The following is a 27,536-nucleotide window of genomic DNA, read 5'->3' on the forward strand; positions in this document are numbered from 1 at the left end:
ATTTTTATTGCCACAGGATTCCCCTGGTACAGTATCATTTTTTTAGTTCCTTTCCTGAAGTAACTTTCAGAAAAAAATAAAAATAAATAAAGCATTTGATGTCACATTAAAATTAACCTACCACACATTACTGTACTAGCAAATTTAGCAGCCAAGAATGTTTTTGCGCCTACCGCATAACCAAAAAGAGAAATTTAAGAAAAATTTAGGCTACCTTAGGTTTATAAACAGCAAGTCATCTTTCACATTCGAGTGTCATTCAGTGGTAGAGAAACATGGAAATTATGCTTTCTAAATCCGTGTGTGTTTATGCTTTCTAAATTTGTGTGTGTGTGTTTTCCAAGTAATAAGGTTATAAGAACTGCACAGGTTCTGATAACACTTTATCAGAAAACCACTAATTATACAAGACACAAATTGCAAAGAAATGTAAAACTTGAAATCTTTGTGAAAACAAGGAAATATCATACATTACAGGTAAGTTCTGTTTAAATATCCATATTAGGTCAGACCACTAAAGCTGTAGAAAATGGCAAACACATAATATGATATGGGGCAGAACTACTAGCCCCTTGTCTGGTGCTGAATTACTACAAATTCCTTGCATTATCACAACTGCACCACTTTCTGCCTTTTAATTTTCCCCCTTTCCCTTTGGTCTCTTCCTACCCAGCCATCCATCTTCTTTACCAAAATCTTGGTCCAATTCCCACATCTCACTAAGGACAAATTCTATGAACCAGTCCCAAGCAAGTCTAGAAATGACTCCATGGTCATGTTACATGTTCTATTTAACAACAGAGAATACTCTTGAAGTGCTCTTCAACTTCTTACAATGTGAGAACAAACTGAATATAATATGAGGTGCCAAAACTGAAGATTGTTTGAAAATCCAATGATACTGTGAATAGATAGCGACATGCAAAAATCAACCATTCATGATGGAATATCTATCCAGGATTCACACTTCACTGTTTGGGTAGATTTCATAAGCTACTAAAGGTAGGCAATTCAAACCATAGTCATAATCATCGGTGATAGTACAATAAGCTCATTAAATGTTGGCACTCCTCATGAATGTTTGGACAACACTGCCATTAGTCACATCAATGCATGTGCATCTGTTTAAAACAACTTTACAATCAGCAACCTAGGCCCAGTCTTTAGATTAAAAATGAATTATTATTATTATTATTATTATTATTATTATTATATTATTATTATTATTATTAAAAAGGATGGCTGTATTATGCGAATTTATCTTATATAGTGTCTTTTCTATCCTCCTTATGATTAGCTTTTCAGGCTCAGCGATGTTAGTCAGTAACTGGCCGATATTCATGTTGGAAAGGACAGTCACTGGAATATTGGAATCTTTTATTACAATATTCAATCAGAAAATCGTTAAATCTGGGTTCAGGTTCTATTGTGGGTACCGTCGACATGTTTCGACCAGCTCGTTGGTCATCCTCTGGACGTGGTTTGCAGGAGGTCTGAAGAAGCGATGTGCCGGGTTGGTATTTATAGGGAGGTCATGATCGGTGCTGAATTATGATTGGCTGCCGGGGCATGTACCGGCGAGCCTTCCCATCCAAGTTCTGTTTTCGTCTTGCGTCTGGCGAGCGGCGTTGTAGTGCTGAGGATGAAGAAGAATTTCGATCCTCGGATGCCGAATTTTGATTTGCTCGGCACGCTATGGGGATCGCTCGGTGCATGTCTCTGGCGCCCTCAAAAACATCATCAAGAATAATGTCAGCCCTGTTGACTCCAACAGAAACATACATCTGGTCATCTATTACAAGAGCAGAAAGACGAGCAGCCTGGTTATGCGCAACAGCCCCCTCAGCAGGACCCCTTGAAGAAAACCAACGTGGTATACCGCACTCATGCCTCGTCCGAGATGCCTCGGTTCCTACATCGGTATGACCACCATGCGTTTCTCCAAAAGGATTTCCTGCCACGCCCAAGAGGGGCTATCTTTAATCATGCCAGGACCGTCCATAACCAGAGGATAGCAAGAAAAGACATAATCACGAACATCGAAGTGATTGACCAAATTACCGACCACCGCCGCCACGCCTCTTGGAAGCATTGCACATTGGGAAGGAGAAACCAACACTCAACATTACGCAAGAAACCTTTCTCCTCCCCACGGCAGCCAGGAGACATGCACCGAAAGCGATCCCCATAGCGTGCGAGCAAATCAAAATTCGGCATCCGAGGATCGAAATTCTTCTCTTCATCCTCAGCACTACAACGCCTTCGCCGCCAAGGCGAAAACAGAACTTGGATGGGAAGGCTCCGCCCGAGGGTACATGCCCGGGCAGCCAATCATAATTCAGCACCAATCATGACCTCCCCTATAAATACCAACCCGAGCACATCGTTTCTTCAGACCTCCTGCAACCACGTCCAGAGGATGACCAACGAGCTGGTCGAAACATGTCGACGGTACCTACAATAGAACCTGAACCCAGACGAACGATTTCTGATTGAATATTGTAATAAAGACTTCCAATATTCCGCACTGTCCTTTTCCAACATGAATATCGGCCAGTTACTGACTAACATCGCTGAGCCTGAAAAGCGAATCATAAGGAGGATAGAAAAGACACTATATAAGATAAATTCGCATAATACAGCCATCCTTTTTAATAAGACCTGTTTAAAAGAGGGTCTACTCCCTTCATATTATTATTATTATTTGCTGCCACTGCTTCTACTATTGTCATTAATAATTCATATAGCGCCAGCTTCAGAGACTGGATACTGCTCTTCAAAAGCTTATCTGATAACTTCATAATAAAATTAATAAAAAAAGGAATATCGCGAATAAAACTAATTATACATAAATCTAGTACTGTACAATCCATACTAATATATGGGTATGAATCATGGTATGACAAAAACTAAATCCAACATGATTTTGTCTATTTAATAATAGAGCATAAAGAATAATATTATAGCCAGATGGTAGGATAAGTCAGAAATACCATAAAGGAAATTAAGGAGGTGCCATATAGATACAATAATGATGAGATGGAGGTGGCTTGGACATGTTGTCTGAACAATCCCTGGGAGAATAGTACATGTAAGTGTTAGCTGGGCTTCTTTGGGCACCTGGTGAGTTGCAAGACCTCAACCAACTTGGATGAGAACCATGAGAAGTGCACATGATAAAACATACGAAAGACATAAGAGGTGGAATTTAATATAAACCCTTTACACCCTGTGTTGCTGGAGGTGATATTATGATTTTATGAACTCAAATGAACAAAAAGATGCGAAGTAATGAAATACTGTAATTTATTGTAGCTCATGTATTTTTTAAATACGAACAGATGCCCAAGATGGTATAAGTTATACACAAATAAAATTAAGAAAGTAAAAAGCCAAAATAATGTACAGGAGCAACAGTATTATTTTCAAAATACAAAAAGGGTTAAGAAAGGGAGCATTTGACAGTTTGCACAATGCTCCTCTTCAGCCAACTGAATAAAAATACATGTATTTCTTAAGAAGATGAGAGACAAATTTTTTTGTAACAGTCCAGGAAACCATCGAACAATCTTTCGGCATAGATTAAGAAATAGCGTTATGTAACAGCCATTTCCCCCATGTCTATAAGCCAGACATTGTGATCTTAATGGCTGTCTCTCGACTGTACAGCACTCGTTACCAGTGACTAGGTGATCCACGGGTGGTGAACGAGCCCCGTATGATTGAAAGTGAGCTGTTAAGAAAATCATAGATACAGGGAAACAGCTATTGCATAACCGTCATTTCTTAATTTATGCTGAAAGATTGTTCAATGGTTTCCTGGACTGTTATAAAAAAATTTTGTCTATTGTCTTCTTAAGAAATACTGTAGATGCATTTTCATTCAGTTGGCTGAAGAGGACAGTTGTGCAAAATGTCAAAAGCTTCCTTTTTTTACCTTTTTTGTATTTTGAAAAAATACAGTTGCTCATATACATTACTGTGGCTTTTTATTTATTTCCGGACACAGTATAGTGATGCACCAGAGAAAATTAAACTTCGTTTCAAAATCTTACTTTTAGAGTGATTTCTTTTGACATATGATGACGATATATTTCCTTCAGTCTACAAAAACAGTGCTATCCCATTCTCTGCTGACAGTGCCCCAAAAAATTTCACTGTCCTCTAATCCGGTAATTTGAGGAAGCACTTCAAGACAATTTCTGGGTGTTGCTCAAGCCAAAGCAACTCTAAAGGCTTGACAAGTCCAGTATTGTGGACCAACACATTATCTATGGCTAAATATATGGTCTAGGTTATGGCATGCACATCTGTCATGGGTGTTGCATCCATTGTTACAGAATACCTCCTACGTAACTAATTTGGGGTCTTGGATTATCCCAACAAAACCCAAATGCCCAGAAACTTAAGGAAATACATTTTTTTTTTAGACATGCCATCTATTTCTTTAATTCTTTAAAATTCAACACCCTTTTCATATACCAAGCCCTGATTCCCATTTCTCTAGAATTACATTTCAGGACATAATTTGGACACGCATCAAAGGTATTGACCAAATGCTGTTGCCAAACAGTTTCTTTTCTCATAGTATTATTGCTGAATTTCCCATTCCCAGGCATTAAATGAAATTTATTAATACAGTCCGATCTCTTAAATCCGAAACTGTGGTCCAGCAACTCCCATGATTTGGGACATTTTTGAATCAGCTACCTTAGTTCTTGTGTGGCTACAAGGGCAGCACCACACAATGTTTCAGTTTTTGGACTTTTTCAGATTCTGGAAATGAAGCTTGCTCTGTAAATAAACAGGCACTGCTTATTTCCAATTAAAACATTCTGTAAAACTAAAAAATATACAGTACACAATAGAACCATAATTCGCATATATCATCTGATCTAGTGAACCAAGTGATCATTAAAATTTCGTCCAAAAACATGGTTTCATCATATACATCGTACTGTACATAGTTCAGGATGCATTTTCAGTAGATTACACTATGCTAGGCTTTCTATGCCTGTCTCAGTTTCAGCAGATACCACTGATAATGCATATTATATCTGAGTTAGTTTTATGATTAATAAATAGGCCTAGAAGAAAAAGTTCATTAGGTTAAATGTAAATCTTCATACATTCAATCTGGCTTACCAATCCTGTGACTTGTCTAAGAATTCATTACTATTTCTTATATATATAATTAACAACCAACTACTACTGCATGCAAGACCCTGGCATAAACAACCGCAAGTACTGACATAAACAATCGAATTGATAAACAGCCGTTTACCAATAAGTTATCGTTAACACACAGGTTTATTAAGGGTTGCGTTACAGTTGTCGACTTGTTAAAAATGTGACTTCCATAAATATAAATAAAATAAATCTTTATTTATCCTTCAGACAATGGGAGGAAAGTGTTATGAAAGTGTGCCACTAAATTTACAGTTGTAGCTGTGGGTGAAGAAATGAATAATGTGCAGGCCACAAAAAGTTTTGGATGAGGCAAAACATCCGATACTGAAGAAATCACGACTTAATTTAATTTACTGCATTTATAAATAAACAAGGTTGCTGTAATGACATCGGTAAAATGCAATCAGCTGATGATTTTAAAAATGTAAACATAACCAGAATGCAAATGGCACCTGATTGCCATGTTCATAAATTATAATACGATATGACAATAATGCATGAAATATAACTGCATACAGTATGTAAAACAACAACATTATTAAAATTATCATTATTCTTAATACAACTACAATACAGTATATTATTTGCCTTTTGCAAACAAATACATGTCTCTCTCTCTCTCTCTCTCATACACACACAACCACACAGATACAATGTGCAGATTTAAAGAAACAAAAGCAGCAAATCATAAGTCGACAGTGTGCTTATCAAGTGGTTTAAGTTTTCACTTAGCATTTCCGGGGAGACGCTCAATGGAGCAGGCCAGAATTTTCATAAGGAACTAAACCTAACGACCAACAGTGATTATTCCTAAGCTCTATTCTGCTTTTGATAACACAGCAATATTTATGTACAATTAGCTGAGCTGGTTAAGACTTTGTTTACATAGGGGTTTTTTATTGGTGATTTCTGTCATCCGGGATTTTCTGTGGTCCGGCAGTGGCCTGGTCCCAAAGGATGTCTGTTTTAAGAGGTCAGACTTTACTAAACATTACAAGCTTCATTATGTAGCTTACTGCCAGTGTCTTCACATAAACTTTTCTTTTAATTAATAGAAGGTTAAGCAATGCCGCCTTCATCTTGAAACAAGATATCAAGTGATTTCTTTATAATCAATTGCACAGTAAAAGAAAACTACATTATTTTGGCCTAGTTCCTTTTACACTTAAAATAAAAAATTTCTTAAAATAAATGCAATGGCTGTAGGTGAAAACATATATATATGCACATAAGTGTGTATGTTTGAGTGATTCATCTTCATTAGGTGTTAAATGTTGGTTCCCAGGCACTCGAGGAACCTCACATATGCTTGTCATGTTCTCACAACTGAAAAATCATGTTACAAAATTACTAATTTCTACACGTCTTTATTTCAAACAATGAAGTTTTTTCTTGGTTTTGACAAATGCCTCTGCAAGTACTGTATAATTCCTTATTCTATACTGTACTTATACATTATAAAAATTTGTCAATTTCAAACAGAAAACACAAAATGTAAGATGTTAACTCAGTGTTGCCATGCAATAATTTTTTAACAAAAATCACTAGAAGTATCAGCACTTTAAGGTGCAATTGTAATGATAGCCAATGTGAACTTCGGTGCCACAAATGAAATTCAAGCATATCACTACCAAGACTTGCATCATAAATCAACAGTGTAACCTCCGTTAGGAAATGCAATACTGGTATTCTTTCTAATGCAGCAAAATCAGCTTGTAATTTACAGCACAGTACAATAATATAAAGATGGACAATTTTAATCCAATGACTCTGAAGGTGATAAACCCTGACTATTCAATTATTCTTAAGTCAATCTCTTCCAAATATAAGCATATGAGTAAACTGTAATAAACTGTAATAACATTTGACAAGAGTCACTAATTTTTAACTGGCAAAAATATGGATGCCAGAATTTTGCTCAACTTGCATTAAATTTTTCTAGAAGTTTTATGAACTTCACGGCATAAGTTAACAATTTTTTTACATCTTTAATTATAAATGCCAAACCTATTACTTTCCCTACAATATTAATTTCTGATTAAAGGCAGAACACGACAAAGAAATGTTTGAGCAAAAACTCACTAAAAAGATTGAAAACTCTGATGTAATGAAATTTGAGCTGCACTTGGCCTCTAATCCTAATCTTCTCATTATAAATGCTGTTAATTATAACCACTGAATACAGTATTGAAGAACCTAATTTATTAAATTACAGGAATCAAGACATGAAGACAACCCAACTTTTTCATGACCCTACATCTGTTCAGATCTCAATAAATATTTGTGTGTGGAGTAGAAGACAGGGTAGATTATACAAGTCCATAAATAAGCCTGTACAGGGGCCTAATCAAACCCAGAGAGAACAATTTATTCACCTATAACACTGTCCTGTCAGGTTTTTTAGTTCCCAATTTTCCTGTGAAATTATATAACGTACCCAAACCATCACCAGCTGGCCTTGTAATGAGAGTCACTATGCGAATACTAAAGAATAATCAACAGGAATAACAACCTTGAGAATCTGATGTTCTATACACATACCCATTTAATACAATAATACATACAGTACTTTAAAGCATAACCCTCACTGAAAATGCTGATCTATACAAGGAGTTCAAAAACAAGCTTCAACAATGTTCAGTATTCATTCAAATGTAAATATTTCATTCTAATGTGCTAATAAACTTCAACATGGCTGAATAAGCTGCAGAAGCTACTATAAAACTGAGGACAACAAAAATTCAACAAAATACCTGGATTGCAACTCTTTAAATGCAGTCTCCCTGCAAAAAAGGAATAAATAATATAGTAAAATTCCCAAACAAAACTATTTTCATAGAAATAAAAGATAAATGTAATTAAAAAACAAGACTTAAAATCTTTACTATCCTATAATAAAGGAACTCGGTATGCATGAAAACACAATGCACACAAAAATCAGCAAATCAATAAACAATCAAAATACTCTTCCTAGCCAGACCATGCAAATATTTCAAAATCCTACAGAGACAGACCCCAAAAACTCCCTTGAAGAAGTACACAAATAGAAATATTTTTGAGTAAAAATCTACGTGAATGAATGGGTATGTAAGATGGCAATGGTACAGTCACAGATGATAAAATTCAAACTGTTTGAAATACCATCTACTGAGCAGAATAACAACTATCCTAAAGGATGGAGAAACTATTTCAGTGTCACTGCATATAGCTTTCATTGGTTTTATAAAAGCTTAACAAGTTCTAATTAATGAGCTATAAGAAAATCTGCTACAAGACCATTTTTTATATCAGTGTATCCACTGCGTGAAGAAATCAGGTGTCATGTATTACCTTATTAATGATAACCCATAAATTAAGATTATATTACATACAAATAACCCTCTGTTCATATATTTCTTTTACCTTTATTCTCAAACCAAATCTTATTAATCATTCATACCGATACCTTAATCAGTCAAGCTTCCTTTGTGAAATGAATAAGCTTACAATACTTGCCATCAGTCAAGTCTATGGAAACTGATTAAAACTTGTAGCACAAGCCTTCAAACCATCCATTTCTATGCAATTTGTATGTCTTGGGCCTTTCCCATCCTGGATTACAATCTTTCATATAAAATAGCAATATTCCTAAATATTGCTGATCCTACTCCTTTTCAAGGTCACTGACAATACATCTTTTTGCAGCAAACATCAGACCATCATAAAATTACCAGAAGTTCAGGAAATAAGAATACCAATTTTTTCCAATGATTCAGTTCTGTTGATACAAACCACTGCTCTTAAATTACCATTATAATTTAATAGCACTAGGGCTTCCCATCCATATTTTACAATGAAGACAAGAATATGCAACTCCCAAAAGTAAAACTGCTACTTCTTAAGAGTAAATAAATTTGCCTCTTTACCCAGATTAATGGTTAAACTTACTATAAAAAACAAAAAAGGAAAACAGCATACTGTATACCTCTCAGAACCTATGTACTGGGAGAGCAATGTAACACTGAGTTTACTCTATGGAACTGTACAAATGAATGAAGGATAGTTGAAGTATGATACGAGAGCTGGGCATACGGAGAGAGTGCATCTGGGCGTGTGCAGCAAGGGCATTTGGATATTTATCAGTACCTATGGTGCATCACTATATTGTGACCGGAAATAATGAGTAAAAAGCCACAATAATGTAAATGAGAGACTATATTTTTCCAAAATACGAAAAAGGGTTAAAAAGGGGGAGCTTTCGACTGTTTGCACAACAGTCCTCTTCAGCCAACTGAATAAAAATGTGTTTTTCTTAAAAGACAAATTGGAAAATTTTTTTTGTGACACTCCAGGAAACCATCAAACAATCTTTCAGTATGATACAGGTAGTACTTGAGTTACGATAACTCGGCTTACAATACTGTAATTTGATTTTACGAAGGAGTAAGCAATTAATACCAATATGACAATATTTAGAAAATATTCTAAAATATTTTAAAATTTCGCACAGGCAGCAGTGTACAATAAGGCAGCAAGAGGGACCAAATTACAATAGACTAACTTCTTTTCTTCCATCTCTTTATCCCATCTTCTAGTTAAAAAAAAGTAAAAGAGAATGATAAAAGTACTGTTAGTAACGTTATACTCTTGCGTAAATGAGTACAACCATAAACAACCAAACGAGAAACTATTGCTCTGCTAATAACCAAATCAGATAACAACAGCTGTTTTGCTTGTATTTCAACCATCGTACAGTAATAACTACCTTAGTTATGTTACAAATGATGTTAAGTAGAATAGGACTGATATATTTTTACATTATGCCCTTATTTGGTACGGAGAAAAGATCGGCAAGGAAATATGCTGCTAAATTTTAGCTGCAAGTTGTAGCTGAAGCTGAGAAAACAATGTTCAAGTTGCTAATGACTATAAATTATTGTGCATTGGCAACATGGATGAAACTCAACTGTAAATAAAATTGGAGCAAAAAGTATTTTAATCAAAACTACTAGGCATGAAAGAACACATACTACTGCTGTTTTTGCGCCGATAAAAGATAAATACGTAAAGTTCGTACTATGATGGAGTCAAGTGAAAATAGCGAACGGAATCTTGATTTATTTAACGAAAAATGTAACGAAAAATAACATTGTCCCATATAGAGTATCTAGAGATTCATTTAGCTAACTAGAAGCAAGAAAAGAGCTTTGAACCGAGTTAAATATGGTGAAATAAACTTACTGCGTAATCGATTTCCAAGCCAAAACATTTATAATACAAAAGCAATATGAGAATACATAAATATTATTGGATACAATGAAGTAAAGCATAACTTTTTAGAAGATCCATATTCGTTATGTTGACATTTAATACGATATTAATATGTGAATATAAAATACAGTATAATGTAGGCCAGGCTATACCATAGTGTAGGCTAAGCTAATTCTTGTTTGTTACCCAATTTCTCTTTGTACTGAATTATCTTTAGTCAATCTGCATGACTTTCCAGAATTAGCTGATACTAATAATTACAGGCAGTCCCCTGTTAACGGCAGACACGGTTAACCCCTTCGCCACCGGGACGTACACGTATGTCTTTTACGGTACAGTAATAAAAGACGCATGACGACGCGCCTATCGTCTTTCATCCCTCCTCGACAAGCAAAGCTGTTTTCTTCAGCTTGGATGGGTTTCAGGCATAGTATTGTGTATGAGAGAGGTGCAGAAGCTCCACCCACTATTCATTCTAGCCAATGAGTGTCCGATGGTCGTCGTGACGTCATATTCATATGGGATATTATAAGGGGTATCGTCCAGCAGCACATGCCAGTGCGCCTCAAGCTGTTATGTATGAAACATTGTCACGATCTTGTGAGTAAACCATTTGGATTCGAATGCAAAACTTTTTTCCCTTTTGATTGCAGTTATTTTACAGGGTTTTTTTTATTTTTCAGTATCATGATGTCGGATGATAGTATTTCAGATTCTGGGTCTGAATACCTGCCAGATCTGTCACATGATTATAGTGATACTGTAGTTGCTTAGAGGATGACAGCGACACCGAGTATTTAGAAGACATTGAACCCATTGTCGATGAAGGTTGGCGGTTCATAACATCCATTTTGTGACGTGCGCCCAGACCCACCCCCCGATTTCACGGAGGGTGACAATGGGATCTCTGTTTGCACATCAGACTTCACCTGCCCACGAGATGCATTTTGTTTCTTTTTTTGTGATGATGTTATTGACAGACTGTGTGAATGGATGAATGCTCGGGCAGAGGAGTATTTTCGGTCAACAGGAAAGCGGAAGGTATATAGATTTCTGTGGAGGGCTGCCACTCGTGATGAGATGTATGTTTTTCAGAGCTTGCTGATGATAATGGGTCTTTGAGGCAGTAATAATCAACCCTTCCAATCCAAGCACAGCAGAGGATATATTTTTGGTGTTACATATGTACTATGTTTTTTGAAAACTTTCATTTTTTTTTACACTAACATGTAATTTTTATTATCATTATTTTTTCTACTAGTAGTTGTAGTAGTAGTGATATTACTGCTGAATTTTTTTATTATTATTATTGTTATTATCACTATTATGATTATTATTATTATTATTATTATTATTATTACCGATGCCATAAACATTCATTGATGTATACACTGTTTCCGTATGAACCTAGACTAACTGTTTCGTAAGAAAACTAGTATATACTGCTATTACTACTAGTACTATTTTACTAATACTTTACTACTTTTTCTGCTACTTTATTTCCACTACTTTACTACTATTTCTACCACTTTATAGCTGTTTCTATTTCTGCAATTACTTTTTCCACTAAATATTCCTCTTTTTCCAATATTATTATTTATATATATATATATATATATATATATATATATATATATATATATATATATATATATATATATATAAATATATATAATATATATATATATATATATATATATATATATATATATATATATATATATATATATATATAATATATATATATATATATATATATATATATATATATATATATATTTATATATATATATATCCCCGGTTTATATATGACGTTCGATATGGCGCTTTTCAAATATATTCATCAGAAATTATTATATATATGTTCGGGGTTATATATATATATATACGGAAGAAATATGGCCCCAAAAATGGCAGAATAATCATAATTTGAAGGTTTTTGATGTAAAACTCAATAATAATGCAGTTTACATCGTTTTCAATGCACCCAGAGCATTAAAAGTAAAGGTTTTCTTATGATTTTTGACGATTTTCGGCGATGTTCCGGCTTATATTTTTTACGATATATATATATATATATATATATATATATATATATATATATATATATATATATATATATATATATATATATATATATATATATATATATATATAGGTAAAAAATATTCATTGATATATACATCATGTTTTCACATAAGAATATAAATGAAAAATATGAATAACAGAAAGTTTAGTGGGAGTAAACGATGACTGATATCGGGGGGTCTCATGCGGTATGCAAGTGTTATCGGCAGTGCAACAGGTTATCGGCACCGGTAACTGGGTATTGGCGCCAATACATGCCTAACAGAGGCGGCGATAACCGAAAATTGGCACTTTTCGGCGCCGATAAGCCCGAAAATTACCGAAAAAGCGCGGAAATTGCCGATTTTCGGTTATCACCACACCCCCAGAACGGAACCCACGCTGATAACTGAGGACTGCCTGTACTATATTGTATTTGTACAGAGTATACTTTATAGTGTAGGCTGGGCTACAACATATGTATAGATGGTACTGAATACCCTAGTGTAGGCTAGGCTATATTTGAGATACATTTTTTCCAACAAACAATGGGTTTTTTGGAACCTAATCCCATTGTAAGTAGGATAATACCTGTATAGCAGTCATGTAATGGCTCTTTCCCCGTATCTGTGAGCCAACTTTTGCGATCTTCTTAGCAGCTGTCTCTCAATTGTACAGTGCTCATAACTAGTGATCAGGTGATTCGTGGGCGGTGAATGACTTTCAGCATTTGTGCCTGTTCTTTCTGCGACAACTGCCACTTCAACAACCTGTATGTGGAGAGATGAGGGAGACACAGTATCAGGGGCTTCAAGAAACTGCTTGAAATTTAAATTTATGGAATAACATACATACGGACAGGTTAGTCTGTCAATCCATAATTTAAATTTTAAGCAGTTTCTCAAGGCCCCTGATACTGTCTCCCCTTCATCTCCTCCCACACACAGGTTGCCGAAGTGGCAGTTGTCGCAAACACAACAGGCACAGGTGCTGAAAGTCGTTCACCATCCAAGAATCACCTAGTCACTAGTAATGAGCACCGTATGATTGAGAGACAGCCATTACGATGATCTCAAAGGCTGGCTTACATACAAGGGAAAAACCATTATGTGACCGCTTTATTCATGCCAAAAGATTGTTTGATGGTTTCCTGGACTGTCACAAAAAAGATTTTTCAATTTGTCTTTTTAAGAAAAATACGTATTTTTATTCAGTTGATTGAAGAGGACCATTGTGCAAAAGGTCAAAAGCTCTCCCTTTTTTTTTTAACCCTTTTTTGCCTTTTGGAAAAACAGTCTCTCATTTACATTATTTTGGCTTTTTGCCCATTATTTATCAGTATATAAGAGTGTGACTGGGATCTGCTGCACAGAGGTAAGGCAATACAGTATATGATTAATGGGCTTGTATGAAAAATATACTGGATTTTGCACAGACTACTGTATAAGTGAGAAAAGTTCCTAGACACTTTTGATCTAGGCAAAAACTGGAGCAGGAAAAGGCTGAAATTTAAGAGACAATGGCAATGCAAGTAAGGGTCAATGTGATCCATCATCACTACAGTAGTGTGTCAATTTAATTGACTCTGTAACAATGAGTTTGGGCAGCAATGGACAAGATTTTGCATATGGCATGAGCTGTGGCCTTTTTGAAATCACATAACTGAGACAGTGCCAAACACTGTTTACATTCTTGAGAGAAAAGCTGTGGTCGCATCAAATTTTGTTTCTTTCCATGCTCTTGGCTGGCATTCTCTTGTGAACTGTATTGTATTAAATGTGGCTCCACCAAAATTTGCTATTCCAAAAATTATAAAAATGATTTGAACAAGATTTTGACATTGGCAAGAAATGTGTGAGTGGCATCCAAAATACAATAAAATCTGTTTATTGGATCAATGTACACTTTAACACTTTAGGTAGCATAATGCAAAAAATTACTAGGAATGACGCACTCCACGAGTGGTTCTTGTACCACTGGCCTTTAGGCATCCTTTTGTGTGGTTTGAGCTAAACTAGCCAGAGGAAAGCTTGCAAAGCTGCTTGGTGTTATAGATTGACACATATAGGAGCTGGCTGTAGAGGCTCCACAAATGTCACTTACTGTATATAAACTGTAAAGCCAATGGGAAGGTCAAGTATTGACCCTGAGCCAAATAAGCCTTTACAATGAAAGTTACAATTATGATCAAGGACGAAAACTCGATTGTTTTACATAATTCTTCCTAAAACTATGCAGGCTTCATATTCTACAGTATTGGTGACTGGAAGGAAACTTTCAACAGTGTACCTTTCTGTGTTTTGTGTTAATGATGATAGTCATGAGGTCTCACCAGGGGAGCTTCTTAATTTCACACCTTGACTTAGGATAAAGGCCCATGTGCTGGCAAAAGGCTGGCTTAACTGATATCAACCAATCAACCTTGTTATCAGTGCATTCAACGTGACTCTGTTTAACAGTAAGATGGGTAGTCTTCCCATCGATTAATACAACAGCAAGAAAGCTGACAGCCACTGAGGACATCAGACAAGTTCTTGAAATTAAGGTAGAAAATGTTTGCACTTGCTATGCTCATTACTAACAACCACCATCAAATAAAGAACTTATCATGGCAAGACAAAATTTAATTCTTTACTTCCAATTTTACAAATACAGTGCAATCAATGAATCATGGTATAATTACGGTAATCAACCATCTATATCATCTCAAGTTGTTCAAAAAGTTAAGTATACCTTAGTTTAACCAGACCACTGAGTTGATTAACAGCTCTCCTAGGGCTGGCCCGAAGGATTAGACTTATTTGACGTGGCTAAGAACCGGTTGGTTACCTAGCAACAGGATCTACAGCTTATTGTGGAATCCGAACCACATTATAACGAGAAATAAATTTCTATCACCAGAAATAAATTCCTCCAATTCTTCATTGGCCGGCCGGAGACTCGAACTCGGGCCTAGCAGAGTGCTAGCTGAGAACTTTACCGACTCGTCCAACAGAAGATTACAGTAGGGATTGATGATAATGAATACAATAAAACCAAGGGCCAATTGATGTGGTAAAGCTGGTGGGTTTCTTTTTTTGCCTCGCATGGTATCCTGGCTCTACTTTGTCAACCAGTTCTTCCAGCACTTTTTTAATGACTAGCCAGCTTTATATATCCTTTTAATGAAATTAATGTAAAAATACTGTTGTTAATTTATTTTTTCTTCTGTTTATTTTTACTGTTGTTGTTGTTGTTATGTATCTATCAGATTGGCTTCTAATTTCATGTAGTTAATTTTAATTCTTTCAGGAGACATTGAGCAAAACCTTGGAACTGCTACTCATTACCTTAACTAAAACTGCAGAGTACTTTACTCAAATTTTTGAGGCTCAAGGTAAAATTCTTTTGACCTCCAGAGTTGTTCCCATAACTATGATGAAATGTTTTTATCCGAGACACTTGTAAGTCAAAGGTGGAATTTTTAATCCCAGGGTTTAATGCCCTAGACTTGGATACTTGAAGTGTAATTACCATGAAGTTCTTTGTTCTAGGATTTTTAGTAGGTTCTACAACATTTGGGTACTTATTCTTTACCGTAATCCAAATATTGATGACTCTATATAAGACTGTCTCTTTGAGTCGAATAGTATGGCTCAGTCACAGGACTCAAAACCTTCATTCCTTCTTATGGAGACTGTAATGCAAAGCACAGCAAGAGGTTTAACTCAAATTCCACAGATCAACGTGGCCTTATGCTTTTGATTCTGTGTCCTCTGATTTTCTATAGCTAATTGAGAAACCATGCATTTTCTGGTAGTAGATTAGACCTTATATTCACAGTCTGTGAGCATAAAAGCACTTCTGACCATTGTGCCATAGACGGACTTGTTTGACAATCCGTATATTCTTAATGCCACCACTAGAAAACAATCAGGCTTAAATCTAGAGCTAATTGGGATTGCACTATTAAAGCTTGTCAGGCATTTAGCTGGTAGCTATTTTAGTAAGTTATGTCCCTAGAAAACTCATCAAGATTAGGACAATGATCAGCTATGGTTTGATAACAGAAGAAGCCAAGCTTATCATGACACACAAACCAAATTCAACACATAGAGACGATCTTTTTCATGAAAATTACACTATTTTTGTTGTCTTGTCATGCTTAAAATAAAGTTTACCTAGTTTCTGGGAGAAATTACAATAACTCCTTACAGCCTCATCTGTAGTAGACTAAACTGGCATCTTCCATCTTTGGATCCAGCTCGTCATCCATTCCACCACTACTAGCCAAAGACGGCAAGATTGGTAACTGGCCCTATTTTGAAGCTAAACATTCAGCTGAGGATGTCCCTCTCCCTGATACTTGTTATCCTGAAACTATTCTTACAAAATTTGCATTTCACTCTACAGATGCTAAGAAAACTGATAATCTTGATGGCTGGGGTGGGGATCCTGCTGGGATCTTCCCTTCAAGTTTCTAAAAATGTTTCTAGTGTGTTGTCTGCCAAGATCAGGAGATTCTATAGGTTTTTATGTTAAGTAGTATCTTTGATGATGAACACAAACTTAGAAATGCAGTGCCTATCCAAAGAGTGGAATATTGAAAGACTGCAGTAACAGCAGAAACTGAACTGATGCAGAATTTCACTAATCCCTGCTGATTAAAATCCTGTGCAGATGATGTTTTAACATAAGGACAGATTAAGCTGTTGCTCACGGCCCCTATGAGTTGAGGAAGCCAAAAAGATTATGTTGCAGCTTTCAGGTGAAATAATTATAATTAACCATTTTCAAATATTTCATAATAAACAGATGGAGGAATGAGAGAAACAGAGAGAAATACAATGTACAAAAGGTAAATAAGGACCAGACTAGGCAAGCAATACAACTCCAGCCAGTACAAGACCCACTTTCAAGACTAATGAAACTGCAAAGAGCATTAAAATATTAAAAAAAAAACTTGCATCAAGTATACTAACTCATTAGGAAAACAATATACTCATTAGGAAAACAAAGACCACGCATTAACTGTCATGGCAAGGGAACATTTGTTACCAAAACAACTTTGAGACCCAATAAAAAAGATGAAAATATCTACAAATTCATTTTGGTATTTGTTAACCAAAATTATATGTGGACAGATAAATTCTCACTTCAGAAATCTGAAAGAACACTAGGAAATTTAGTTGAAACAATAATAATAACCAGTGTCAGTCATGGTATGAGTTACCATCTTTACCTATGCTTGTAGATTCCTACCTGTATCTTATGCCATCACATACAGCTGAAATCCAACCATTAAAAGCATCTTTATTTTAATTAGAAAAATGTTCACCCAAGGCTAGTCCCAGAGGTATTAACACCTTGAAAACCATCAAATCTTGCATTTCAGATGGAAGGATTTTACACATGAAAAATCCTGATAAGTCAAAATTCCATCCTTCAATAAAAAAAGTAAAAGACAGCATGAATACATCTACATCTGGTTATGTGCTGGTGCTGATTATATGATCTAAAAGCAGATTGGTTACAATGTAACTTGCAGATGCACTACAACAATGCAAAGTACATACAGTGAAAGTTGTAATTGAATATTTCAGGAGAAATGGAAGACAAATCAACACACAGTTTGGCTTGATACAATGTGAAGACACTATCTGTATATATATATGGGTAATATGTAAGTACAATAGAAAAATGGAAAATATGAAGATACATGCTTTACAAAATTAACTACAACCTCCAAGACCAGATTTGTGTATGCACACAAATTGCATAAAATTGTACTACTTAACAATTCATACTATAAAAAGTGAGTGAAACATTATGAAGTGTAGGCAGACTTCTTCACAGGTCACTGCATATACTGTACCTTGTTCCCATGACTGTCAAGAAACATTATCATGCTTTTATAATACTCACACTACTAATTCCAGAACAATACCACCTAAACACATGAAATGGGACTTCCCGCAAATCAATTAAGTACAGTAGCTCAAAAAAAAAGTACAGTTACCAGACAACCATATCATATTGAAAAAAATCATCCAGTTACACAGTGTATAATCCAGTCAAGACGCCTAAACAGCAATTATACTAAAAATACTGATTGCATTTCAGCCAATTCCAAAATTATCAAATTTTGGAAGTCTACAGAGAGATTAAATGTTCAATCAAATTATATAACTCAATCTTTAGATGAAACCATGAATAGATACTGTGATCTGAATACAGTATATTCAGTCACTGAAGACAAGTGTCTTAATTTGGCTTTTATCAAAATGCCCTGGTTATGATAAAAAAGACAGGCATTAATCTTTCATCATGCAATGCAAAGTTTCAATACTTGAATGATAAAAATTTTCCTAACAACTACCTTAAAAGCTCTGTAAATATATTGCCTGTATATCTGAAGACTTCATACCTTACAGGCATGCAGTTACAGTACTGTGCCATATTTACATATCTCAAAGTTAACTAAAACTACAAATCATATTTCTAAACCATTACACTATCATGTTTCAATTAGGCAGTTTTCACTCACGAAAAGACAGCCATCTTGAATGAATGCTGTAACATACAAAGTCTTATCTTGAGGGATATCTATCCTTATTTGTCACCATCAGCAACAGAATAGTGCCAAAAAGTATACAAATTGTTTATGCAAGTATTATTTAGGTTAACAAAATTTAAGCTCACGTTATAATGCATGTCTGATTATATGATATATTTTTGTTTTATAGGGCATCTGTGACATCTGCCATTAATGACAATAAGAACTATGATTTGCCTCGAAGATCAAAGACAGATTCTAGAGAGACTACAAACGGAAAACCATATATCATGAAGGCACAAAGGTATCAAAAGCCTTTACATTGAACAAATAAGCAAGACACACTAAACATAACATGAGTTATAAACTAGATTTGGTAAAAACTTATAAACTGCCTACCATACACACATATCTCTGTACAGCCTTGACAGTAAAGGGAAAAATGAATCCAAAATTAATGATAACACATGGTACAGAAATAAAAAAAAAATATTTAAAACAATATCCCAATAAAAAGTAAATTTATTTAGATCCTGGAATTTGATGCGTAACTTTTAACAGAAGCAGAAAATCTACACAGAAAGGTATCTACTTTATACGTTGTGAAACATGTAACAACATAGAGCCCAAACCATCTGCCAATCACAAGTGAAAACATTGCGTTAAATTTTGTATCCAAAACAAACTCTTATGAATAACAGGACAATTATACTTTATATTTACTTCTCAAAAATTATATATCAACTGCTTCTAACCTAACTTAGGATCCACACTATTCCTATTATTTTACTTTCTTTTGAGTTTAATTACAAGTGGACAAGCAATGTTTTTACAAGATAAAACATATTTTTATATGAACCCATTAATTATAATTTTGAGTGGCACTCTTCCTTCTCCACATTCTTCTTCCCTTAGAGAGGCCCAGAGAGTGAGTCAGACACACAATCCTTGGAGGATGTCTGGGCATGTGCATTTGGGCTCCTTTCCTCACTGCGGCAAGGATCCATTATACAGAAGTATGGTACATTACACTAGCAGGCTCATGAGAAAATTATATTTTGTTCTAAAAATATTGCACAGCTGAAGGTGGCAGTTCTACTTCATAGGAGTTTGGATAACCCACGACAATTATCTTTGGCCAATTAGCTCAACTTAAGAGAGCCAAAGGTCTTGCATAGGAAGAGAAAAACTACATTCAATCCTGCTGAGGAGACCAAGCTGCAAACCAACTATGATAATTAAAACCTGACAGAGCCATTATTCATCAATTGAAAACCAAGATCCATGACAATGTGGTGTGGCATGAATCTGAATCTCATGCAATCAATTCATGCTTTCAACACAATATATAGGCACTATGCTTGAGACCTAGTGCCTTGAGAAGAGAAATTACTAAAACGAGTACCCATGGAACCAAGACAAAAGGGGCAAATTCACTGGTGGGAGAAATGTAAACTTATACAATAAACAAAAGTGGAAAACACAACCTATGCCAAGGGTGAGCAATCCAGTCCCAGAAAAACCTTCTCCCCAACAGATACATTACTCTCTCTCAAAAATCTTAAATCTTTTGTTGCAAAGTCACAGTGCCCATCATGTGGTTAAATTTTTGTTTATAAATCCAAGCGCAAAATTCTGCACAATCCTGGTGATAACTGGCAAGCAAACCAAACGAAGAACACAACCTTCTTGATGTGGGTAATTAACAAATAACAACAATCCTGGTAATAACTGGCAAACAAACTAAAAGGACACAATCATCTTGATGAGGGTAATTAACCAATAATAAAAGTGTTGAACAGTGCCCATTTTAAAATCGACTTACAAAACAGGCACTGAACCCACACAAAATATGGAGCACAAAGATCAAAAAGGTAAATACAGAGGTCTTAAACAGAGGTTTCAACTCAGTACACACTATGCTGCTCTAAGCAGTTTAATTGTTGGAAGAAAGCCAGACCACATTCTTACAACAAGTTGTCAACTCAAGGAGATATGATGCAGACATATCAGAATACAAAAAAATTTTCAACTCAAGAGACCCAAAGTTTTAAGAGTGGCCTAGCTTCGTTGTAATACCTTCAAATTCTTTTCCTAAATCTCTAACTATTATACAAATAAGTGTAATAAATAATAATAAAAGGTTTACACTAAATTTACTTGGAAAATGAACAAGTATCTTGCATAAATGGTCATTTTCAAGACATTTAGTATCAAAAAAAAAGGTACCATGGGTGAATGGAGGTATTTTTGATGCAGTCAACAGGGCCGCAGCGCTACAAGACTTAATACTAAGATAGAAGTGCTACTAAATTATAGTACTCTCTGACCATCTAGTTAATTGTTTGTTTTCTTTCCAGTAAATCTATGGTAAAATATTCTAAGCAAACTGCCTTCAACATTGGTTATCTGGAAAATACCATAATGAACCAGTAACACAACAATGTTAAAATCAATAAAACAATACAAATCCAAAAGTTAAAAAAATATAAAAAATCTCCTCTCTCAAATATTCTCTGATACTTATGCTCTCCATAAATCAAGTACAGTCACTAAAAATGAAAAGTAAGATCAACTAACTCATAATTGATATTGTACAGAATCATTTTGCTCTATGAGCCTATAAGCCAGAGAATTCAGTCTCAATTCCCTGTGAACCCCACACACTGCCACAGAGCAAGAGAAAAATAGAAATTTCTCTCTAAGAACTTTAACAAACTGAATACTAATCCCATACTTAATCAATCCTCAATTTGCAGACAAACACCTTTCCTTAAAGGAGTCCTGAAACTCAGGGAGCCAACTTTTTTCCCAAAAATATAATTCTAATTCCCTCATAATGAAATAATTTACAAATCAGAAAACTTACAGGAAAGATTACTGGGCCTAGAGCTCTACTTTCTCAATTTACTCAGCGATGAAAAACTAATCTATAATACAGTACCTGTAAATGCTTTTCCTCAGGTACGTGTATCCAATCAAAAAACAGTTCCCTATCCTATTTCTAACCTCAACAAAACTCTCAAGGATATCCCCATTTAAGCACGTAAAAAGATGTCATAGCTTACTACTCACAAAAATCCAGTGAATATTGAACAGAAAATGTAAAAACAAAAGCCCTGATAGCAGCTCAACTTGTTCCCCTATGCAACATTTTTACCATTACATATTATTCCACTGGCCAATTTACAATTACGTCCAGCAATGCACAATAAGATTCAATCCCCAGTGGCACTGAATGATCACTTACATCCCAATATTTTATAAATTACCTGAAAATATACTGGAAGTCAACATATTTAAAATGTAATTTAGTCTCAAGCAATTTCTAAATGCAAAAGCATGACCATAACAACACTACTTCATATGATCAATGGTTAACTGAGCCAAAAGTCCACTTGTTCAAAATAAACTTGTTGCTGACTTTGGACAAAAATGTACATTGTAAAGAACACTTTTCTAATAAAATAAACCTTAATCATATTTGTACCAAGTCCACAACCCTTTACAGGATCAACAAAATGAAGTAATGATCTTCATGAAGCTTGTAGTTTTGCAACAAATAACAAGATATTCATTGAAAAAACTTTCAAATATGTCATGACTGATGCTGTTCAATCCTTACAAAGATTGATAGTATTCTGCATGGAAACTGTCTCTTATCCTAGACAATGGCAGGATGGTAAGGGTTCCCAATGTGACAAAAACAACCTTTTTCCAAGTCAGCCTCAAGGCTGAGAAAAAAGGTAGCCATACAAGGCAAATCTAAGGCATTACTCAAAGCAGCCAAACACACGATAACAAAATCGTAATACAAAACCATGCTGTCTGAAAACAGTTTGCAAAATTAATTCTCATAAATTCAAGGGCAAATTCATGGGTATGCAACTAAGTTCCAACAAACAAGACTACACACTGACTACAATATGTTAGTAAATACAAATCTTGTTAGTAAATTCCTAAACTAATTGTCACACATTCAAAAAGAGCATAATAAATATATATATATATATATATATATATATATATATATATATATATATATATATATATATATATATATATATATATATATATATATATATATATATATATATATATATATATATATATATATATATATATATATATATATATATATATATATATATATATATATATATATATATATATATATATATATATATATATATATATATATATATATATATACATATATGTGTGTGTGTGTGTGTGTATATATATATATATATATATACATATATATAATAAGCACCAATGGCAGCAAATTCCAGGTTTGCACTCAGCAAGACTTGTGACAATTACCCATCCTTGCTTTAAGCCTGAGTACATATTATGTATTCCATTTCCATCTCAAGGAGGGACCATTATGAAAAAAAAAAAAACTTAAACATTTAACATTTTGCAAGTGGAAAAAATACAAATGACACTAACAAGGAGAAGTAGAGACAATTCCAAGGAAAATAAATAAGGAGAAAATATAACCCTCTACAACATACTGATGTGGTTGCATTGTGCAGATTGATATTAAGAATTAGTGAAGCAATCTTTGGCCATGTCAAAAGCAAAAAATTATGATAAAGGGAAGAAAAATGAGAGGACACAAATACTATGTTCTACCCCCAAATAAATTTCTTATTATGCTAAATGCCACACTTCAACAGTACATAAAATACACCTTGCTGTACTGCTAACATGTGACATGTACTTCAGTAACAAATTTAAGACTTTCACGGTTTGCTTATACCTCAGATCACTTGCTTAGACTTAGTAGTTCTAAATATATTAACATGTATAAATATACGCTTATATTCCGCATTGTATTCATACCATGTGGATATGAGTTCAAGTTAATATATATTTGGTATAAATATCTGTATGTGCATGTGGGGAGAGAGAATACATGCAAACTGAATATTCACTGTACTTAAAAAAATTAAAGTAGCAACGGTGTGAAAACCTACATAATACATAAAAAAAACTATACAAACTGTACAGAAATTGGAGCACGGTACAGTTGGGAAGGATCAAAGGAATGGAAGGGGGTAAATAAAAACGCATAGTTGCTGGTCAGAAGTGACAACACACACACACACACACACACACACACACACACACACACACACACACACACACACACACACACACACACACACACACACACACACACACACACACACACACACACACACACACACACACACACACACACACACACACACACACACACACACACACACACACACACACACACACACACACACACACACACACACACCATGTATTTCAGTATCTTCATAACAGGAAACACTGAAAGCAGTTTCCACTTGAAAAGTGATTGTACAAATAAGCAGATTTTTTCATTTTCACCCTAATCCTTTCCAAGGAAAACTATACAAATAAACACCCATAATCAACCTCTGTCTCACAGTTCATAAAGACCATATCATGATCAACAGACCTAGTTGAGGAGCATGTTATCATTATTCCCACAAGAACTGCAAGAATTTTCCACTGAGCTGCTGTAAAACAAATAGTTTACCATCTTCCTATAAAAACTTTTGATAGTTTGTAAACCAAACCCACATAAATATCTTTTACTCAACTTTGGCAAACCAAGTTAAAATCTTCCATCTCTGAATCTAACTTATTCACTAGCACTCCCATATATGATAATGATGGGAAACTATAAGCAAACCCTGAGAAGACAGCCAATATCTCTCATGTGTCTGGGACCAGATAGTCCTCTGCTAATGATTCTTGTAACCCTACAAGTATAGAAATGTCACCATTGAACTCAATTTCTAATTTACAATGGTAATAATGTTAATGTTTCCTTCCTGGTGTCTGTCATTCTATGCCACATCTCATCAAATCAGCATTGGTATTTTAGGCTATTGGTAGTTCCTAAGGCTGCAATGTACTGCTTATTGCCACTGCAGTAACAGACAATAACTCTCTCATAATCATCAGAGAGAGAGAACTAATTCAGTTAACGAATGAGAAGGAAAAATCTACGCATTCCATAAAAAACAACTTATCCCTATATTGCCCTCAACAGTGAATCATGTACCAGGTAGTTAAGACAACTGTGGTAGATTGCAATCAGGCTGGAAGATATGGGAGTGATAACCTCATTCCAACATTACTTGCTGGAACCTTCTTTCTACATTCCATTGTAGCTTCTCCATTACTACAATAACAAACAAATACTTCAGTATTGAGCCTTGATGAACATTTACCTTAAATATGCCTGTCATAATAACCACTGTCTTCTCTTTAGAGCTTCACACCAGGTCTTGCCAATAACCATCTTATTCTCTGTCTTGCCCATAAGAGAGACACGTTAGTGTGCCTTGCATAGCATAATGTACTGGCACTGAAGACTCTCTGCAGTCACTCTCTTGGACAACCTACACTGCTTTCTGCTTATTAATTTTTATTAATTTTATGCTGTTCTTTGATCTGTTTTTATGTAATGTACTACTTCCGAACTGTATCCCAATTACAACCTTCCATTTACCAACAAATTCTCTTGAAAAGCCATCACAATCTAGAAATGCAACTTGGCAGCCTTGTTAAACTAATCTATAACAATAATATTCTTTGTCTGGTTACTCTGTCAAACATTCTCAAGGCCCACAGAAACAAAACTTATTCATTTATAAAAGGTATTTCTCATGTATTTGCCTTATAATAGACATCACACTACTGCTAATTTCCCAGACAGGAAGCCAACCAGACAACTGTTAATTCTAATCATTTTTCTTGACCTTTCATACATCACAATCTACTGTACTCTAATACCAAACACAGAACACTCTTACTCATTATACTTTCAATAGCACCACTGGTTGACAGTTTTTACTTTTTAGCTTAAAATACGGGGAGGCAGGAAGGTTTCAGGTATACAGTCCCAATATGGAGGGATCCTACTTGGTCCACAAATGAACAAACTATCAGCCCTCAAGATATCATATATAACTTAATTTGGTAAACTTTTACTTTTGAATTTATATAAGCAAAAGGAGCTTTCATGCTTTTTATTGCATGAACGCCTGACTGGGGATAGAAAAAGGGAGGACAGTGTGATCTTGCCTAAGGAAAGTGACAGACCTGCCTCTTAAAGGATAAAATGCTAACAGTCAGGGGAAACAGGGTAAGGGAATTCTTTTCCTCAGCACTGGGAGGGGAGGAGTAACCAATAACTTTGATCTTTTTCCCCAAAAAATGGGCATAGTTCTTGCCTGATGGGTGTTATAAAGCTGCCTGAGCAAAAAACACTCCTAACGTAACAGTAGAGGGACCAATACAACACTAACATAAATGAGACAGCATGGCTACCTTGCAACATACAAGAAAAAACAGGAGAGAGAGAAAAGACGATGGGCAAGCGCCAGATCACACAAATGTTCAAACAAATTTGGTAGACAAATTTTAGGATGGCTAGTTGATCTGAATTCATCTATCATTATGACATACATTTCTTATATTGTCATCAAACATTCTATCAGTTTTTCTTTTTTCTACACTGAACCAAAATCCCACCAATGAACCCAAGGTCTTTATTTTCACTTGGGTAATGTTAGAATACACCGGCAATAGCTAAGAGGATCATTATCATTATTACGCTTCATAGAGGTCTACTACTACTACTACTACTACTACTACTACTGAGGCAGCATATTTCAAAAAGATAACCCAGTAACACTTGATTATCACACAGCAGGCCTGAAGGATTCACTCTTAACTATTTTAGATGTATGAATTATATGAAAAATATTTGATGTTGGACAGAAAGGTAGAAAGCAAAGATTATGTACCAAAATTTTAAGTCTTAAAGCAATAGCACAGGACCACACAGAATGAATGTGATATATATGATATGCAAGATGCTCTGATGGAGTACCCCTTCACTAACACTTAAGAGAAATATTGTATTTGTCGAATTTCAAGAAGTGTGTATTTTGTACAAGTACTTTTACACCTATGCTTGTGTGTGTACTGTATATGTAAAAGGATATATGCATGGGACTGAACTTAAAAGAAATCACACTAACCAGTGAGAAGCAAGTAATTTTCATGGTGTCAATGACTGTGATCAATGCAAACACCAGCTTACATAATAAACTTGACTTTCAAAAAATCATGAGTCAAAATGGTATTGGCAACAGGGTCTTTTCATTCTCAAATCTGCATTCTGTTGAGATAAATATTCAAGAGAAATCTGAGAACTCTCATTAATAAAATTTTACAGCTAAGTGTAACCACAGCTAACACAGTGTGGGGTAAATTTCAAGCAACAAATACCTCATTAATATGTATAAATACTTTATAAGTCCTATGTATTCCTTGAGAGATAAGATGGATAAACTTTCTTTTACCTACAGTTACAATTTACCCTTGATTAATGGTTACTAATACTAGTTCTGGTTATAGAAAAGACAACAGTTGTGATATAAGACCAACATAA

At 34.9% G+C, this 27,536-nt stretch overlaps 1 protein-coding gene across 22 annotated transcripts in view; it reads right to left on the reverse strand.

The window, feature by feature from the left end:
* The window catches only part of LOC136847979 (palmitoyltransferase ZDHHC20-B-like), a 110,984-nt gene that overhangs the window by 20,122 nt on the left and 63,326 nt on the right, over nucleotides 1-27,536 (reverse strand). For 6 of the 22 annotated variants that reach the window (XM_067120032.1, XM_067120048.1, XM_067120079.1 and 3 more), the window contains one exon: nucleotides 7,944-7,973. The exons of 13 other annotated variants lie outside the window; for them this stretch is intronic. In XM_067120032.1, the coding sequence (XP_066976133.1) occupies nucleotides 7,944-7,973 (30 nt within the window). Of the gene's footprint in view, nucleotides 1-7,943; nucleotides 7,974-19,441; nucleotides 19,466-27,536 lie in introns of all 22 variants that reach the window. 3 more of the 22 variants (XM_067120088.1, XM_067120039.1, XM_067120014.1) reach the window with 1 other exon arrangement.

Source organism: Macrobrachium rosenbergii, chromosome 2 (genome assembly GCF_040412425.1).
Source record: "Macrobrachium rosenbergii isolate ZJJX-2024 chromosome 2, ASM4041242v1, whole genome shotgun sequence".
Lineage (NCBI taxonomy): Eukaryota > Metazoa > Arthropoda > Malacostraca > Decapoda > Palaemonidae > Macrobrachium > Macrobrachium rosenbergii.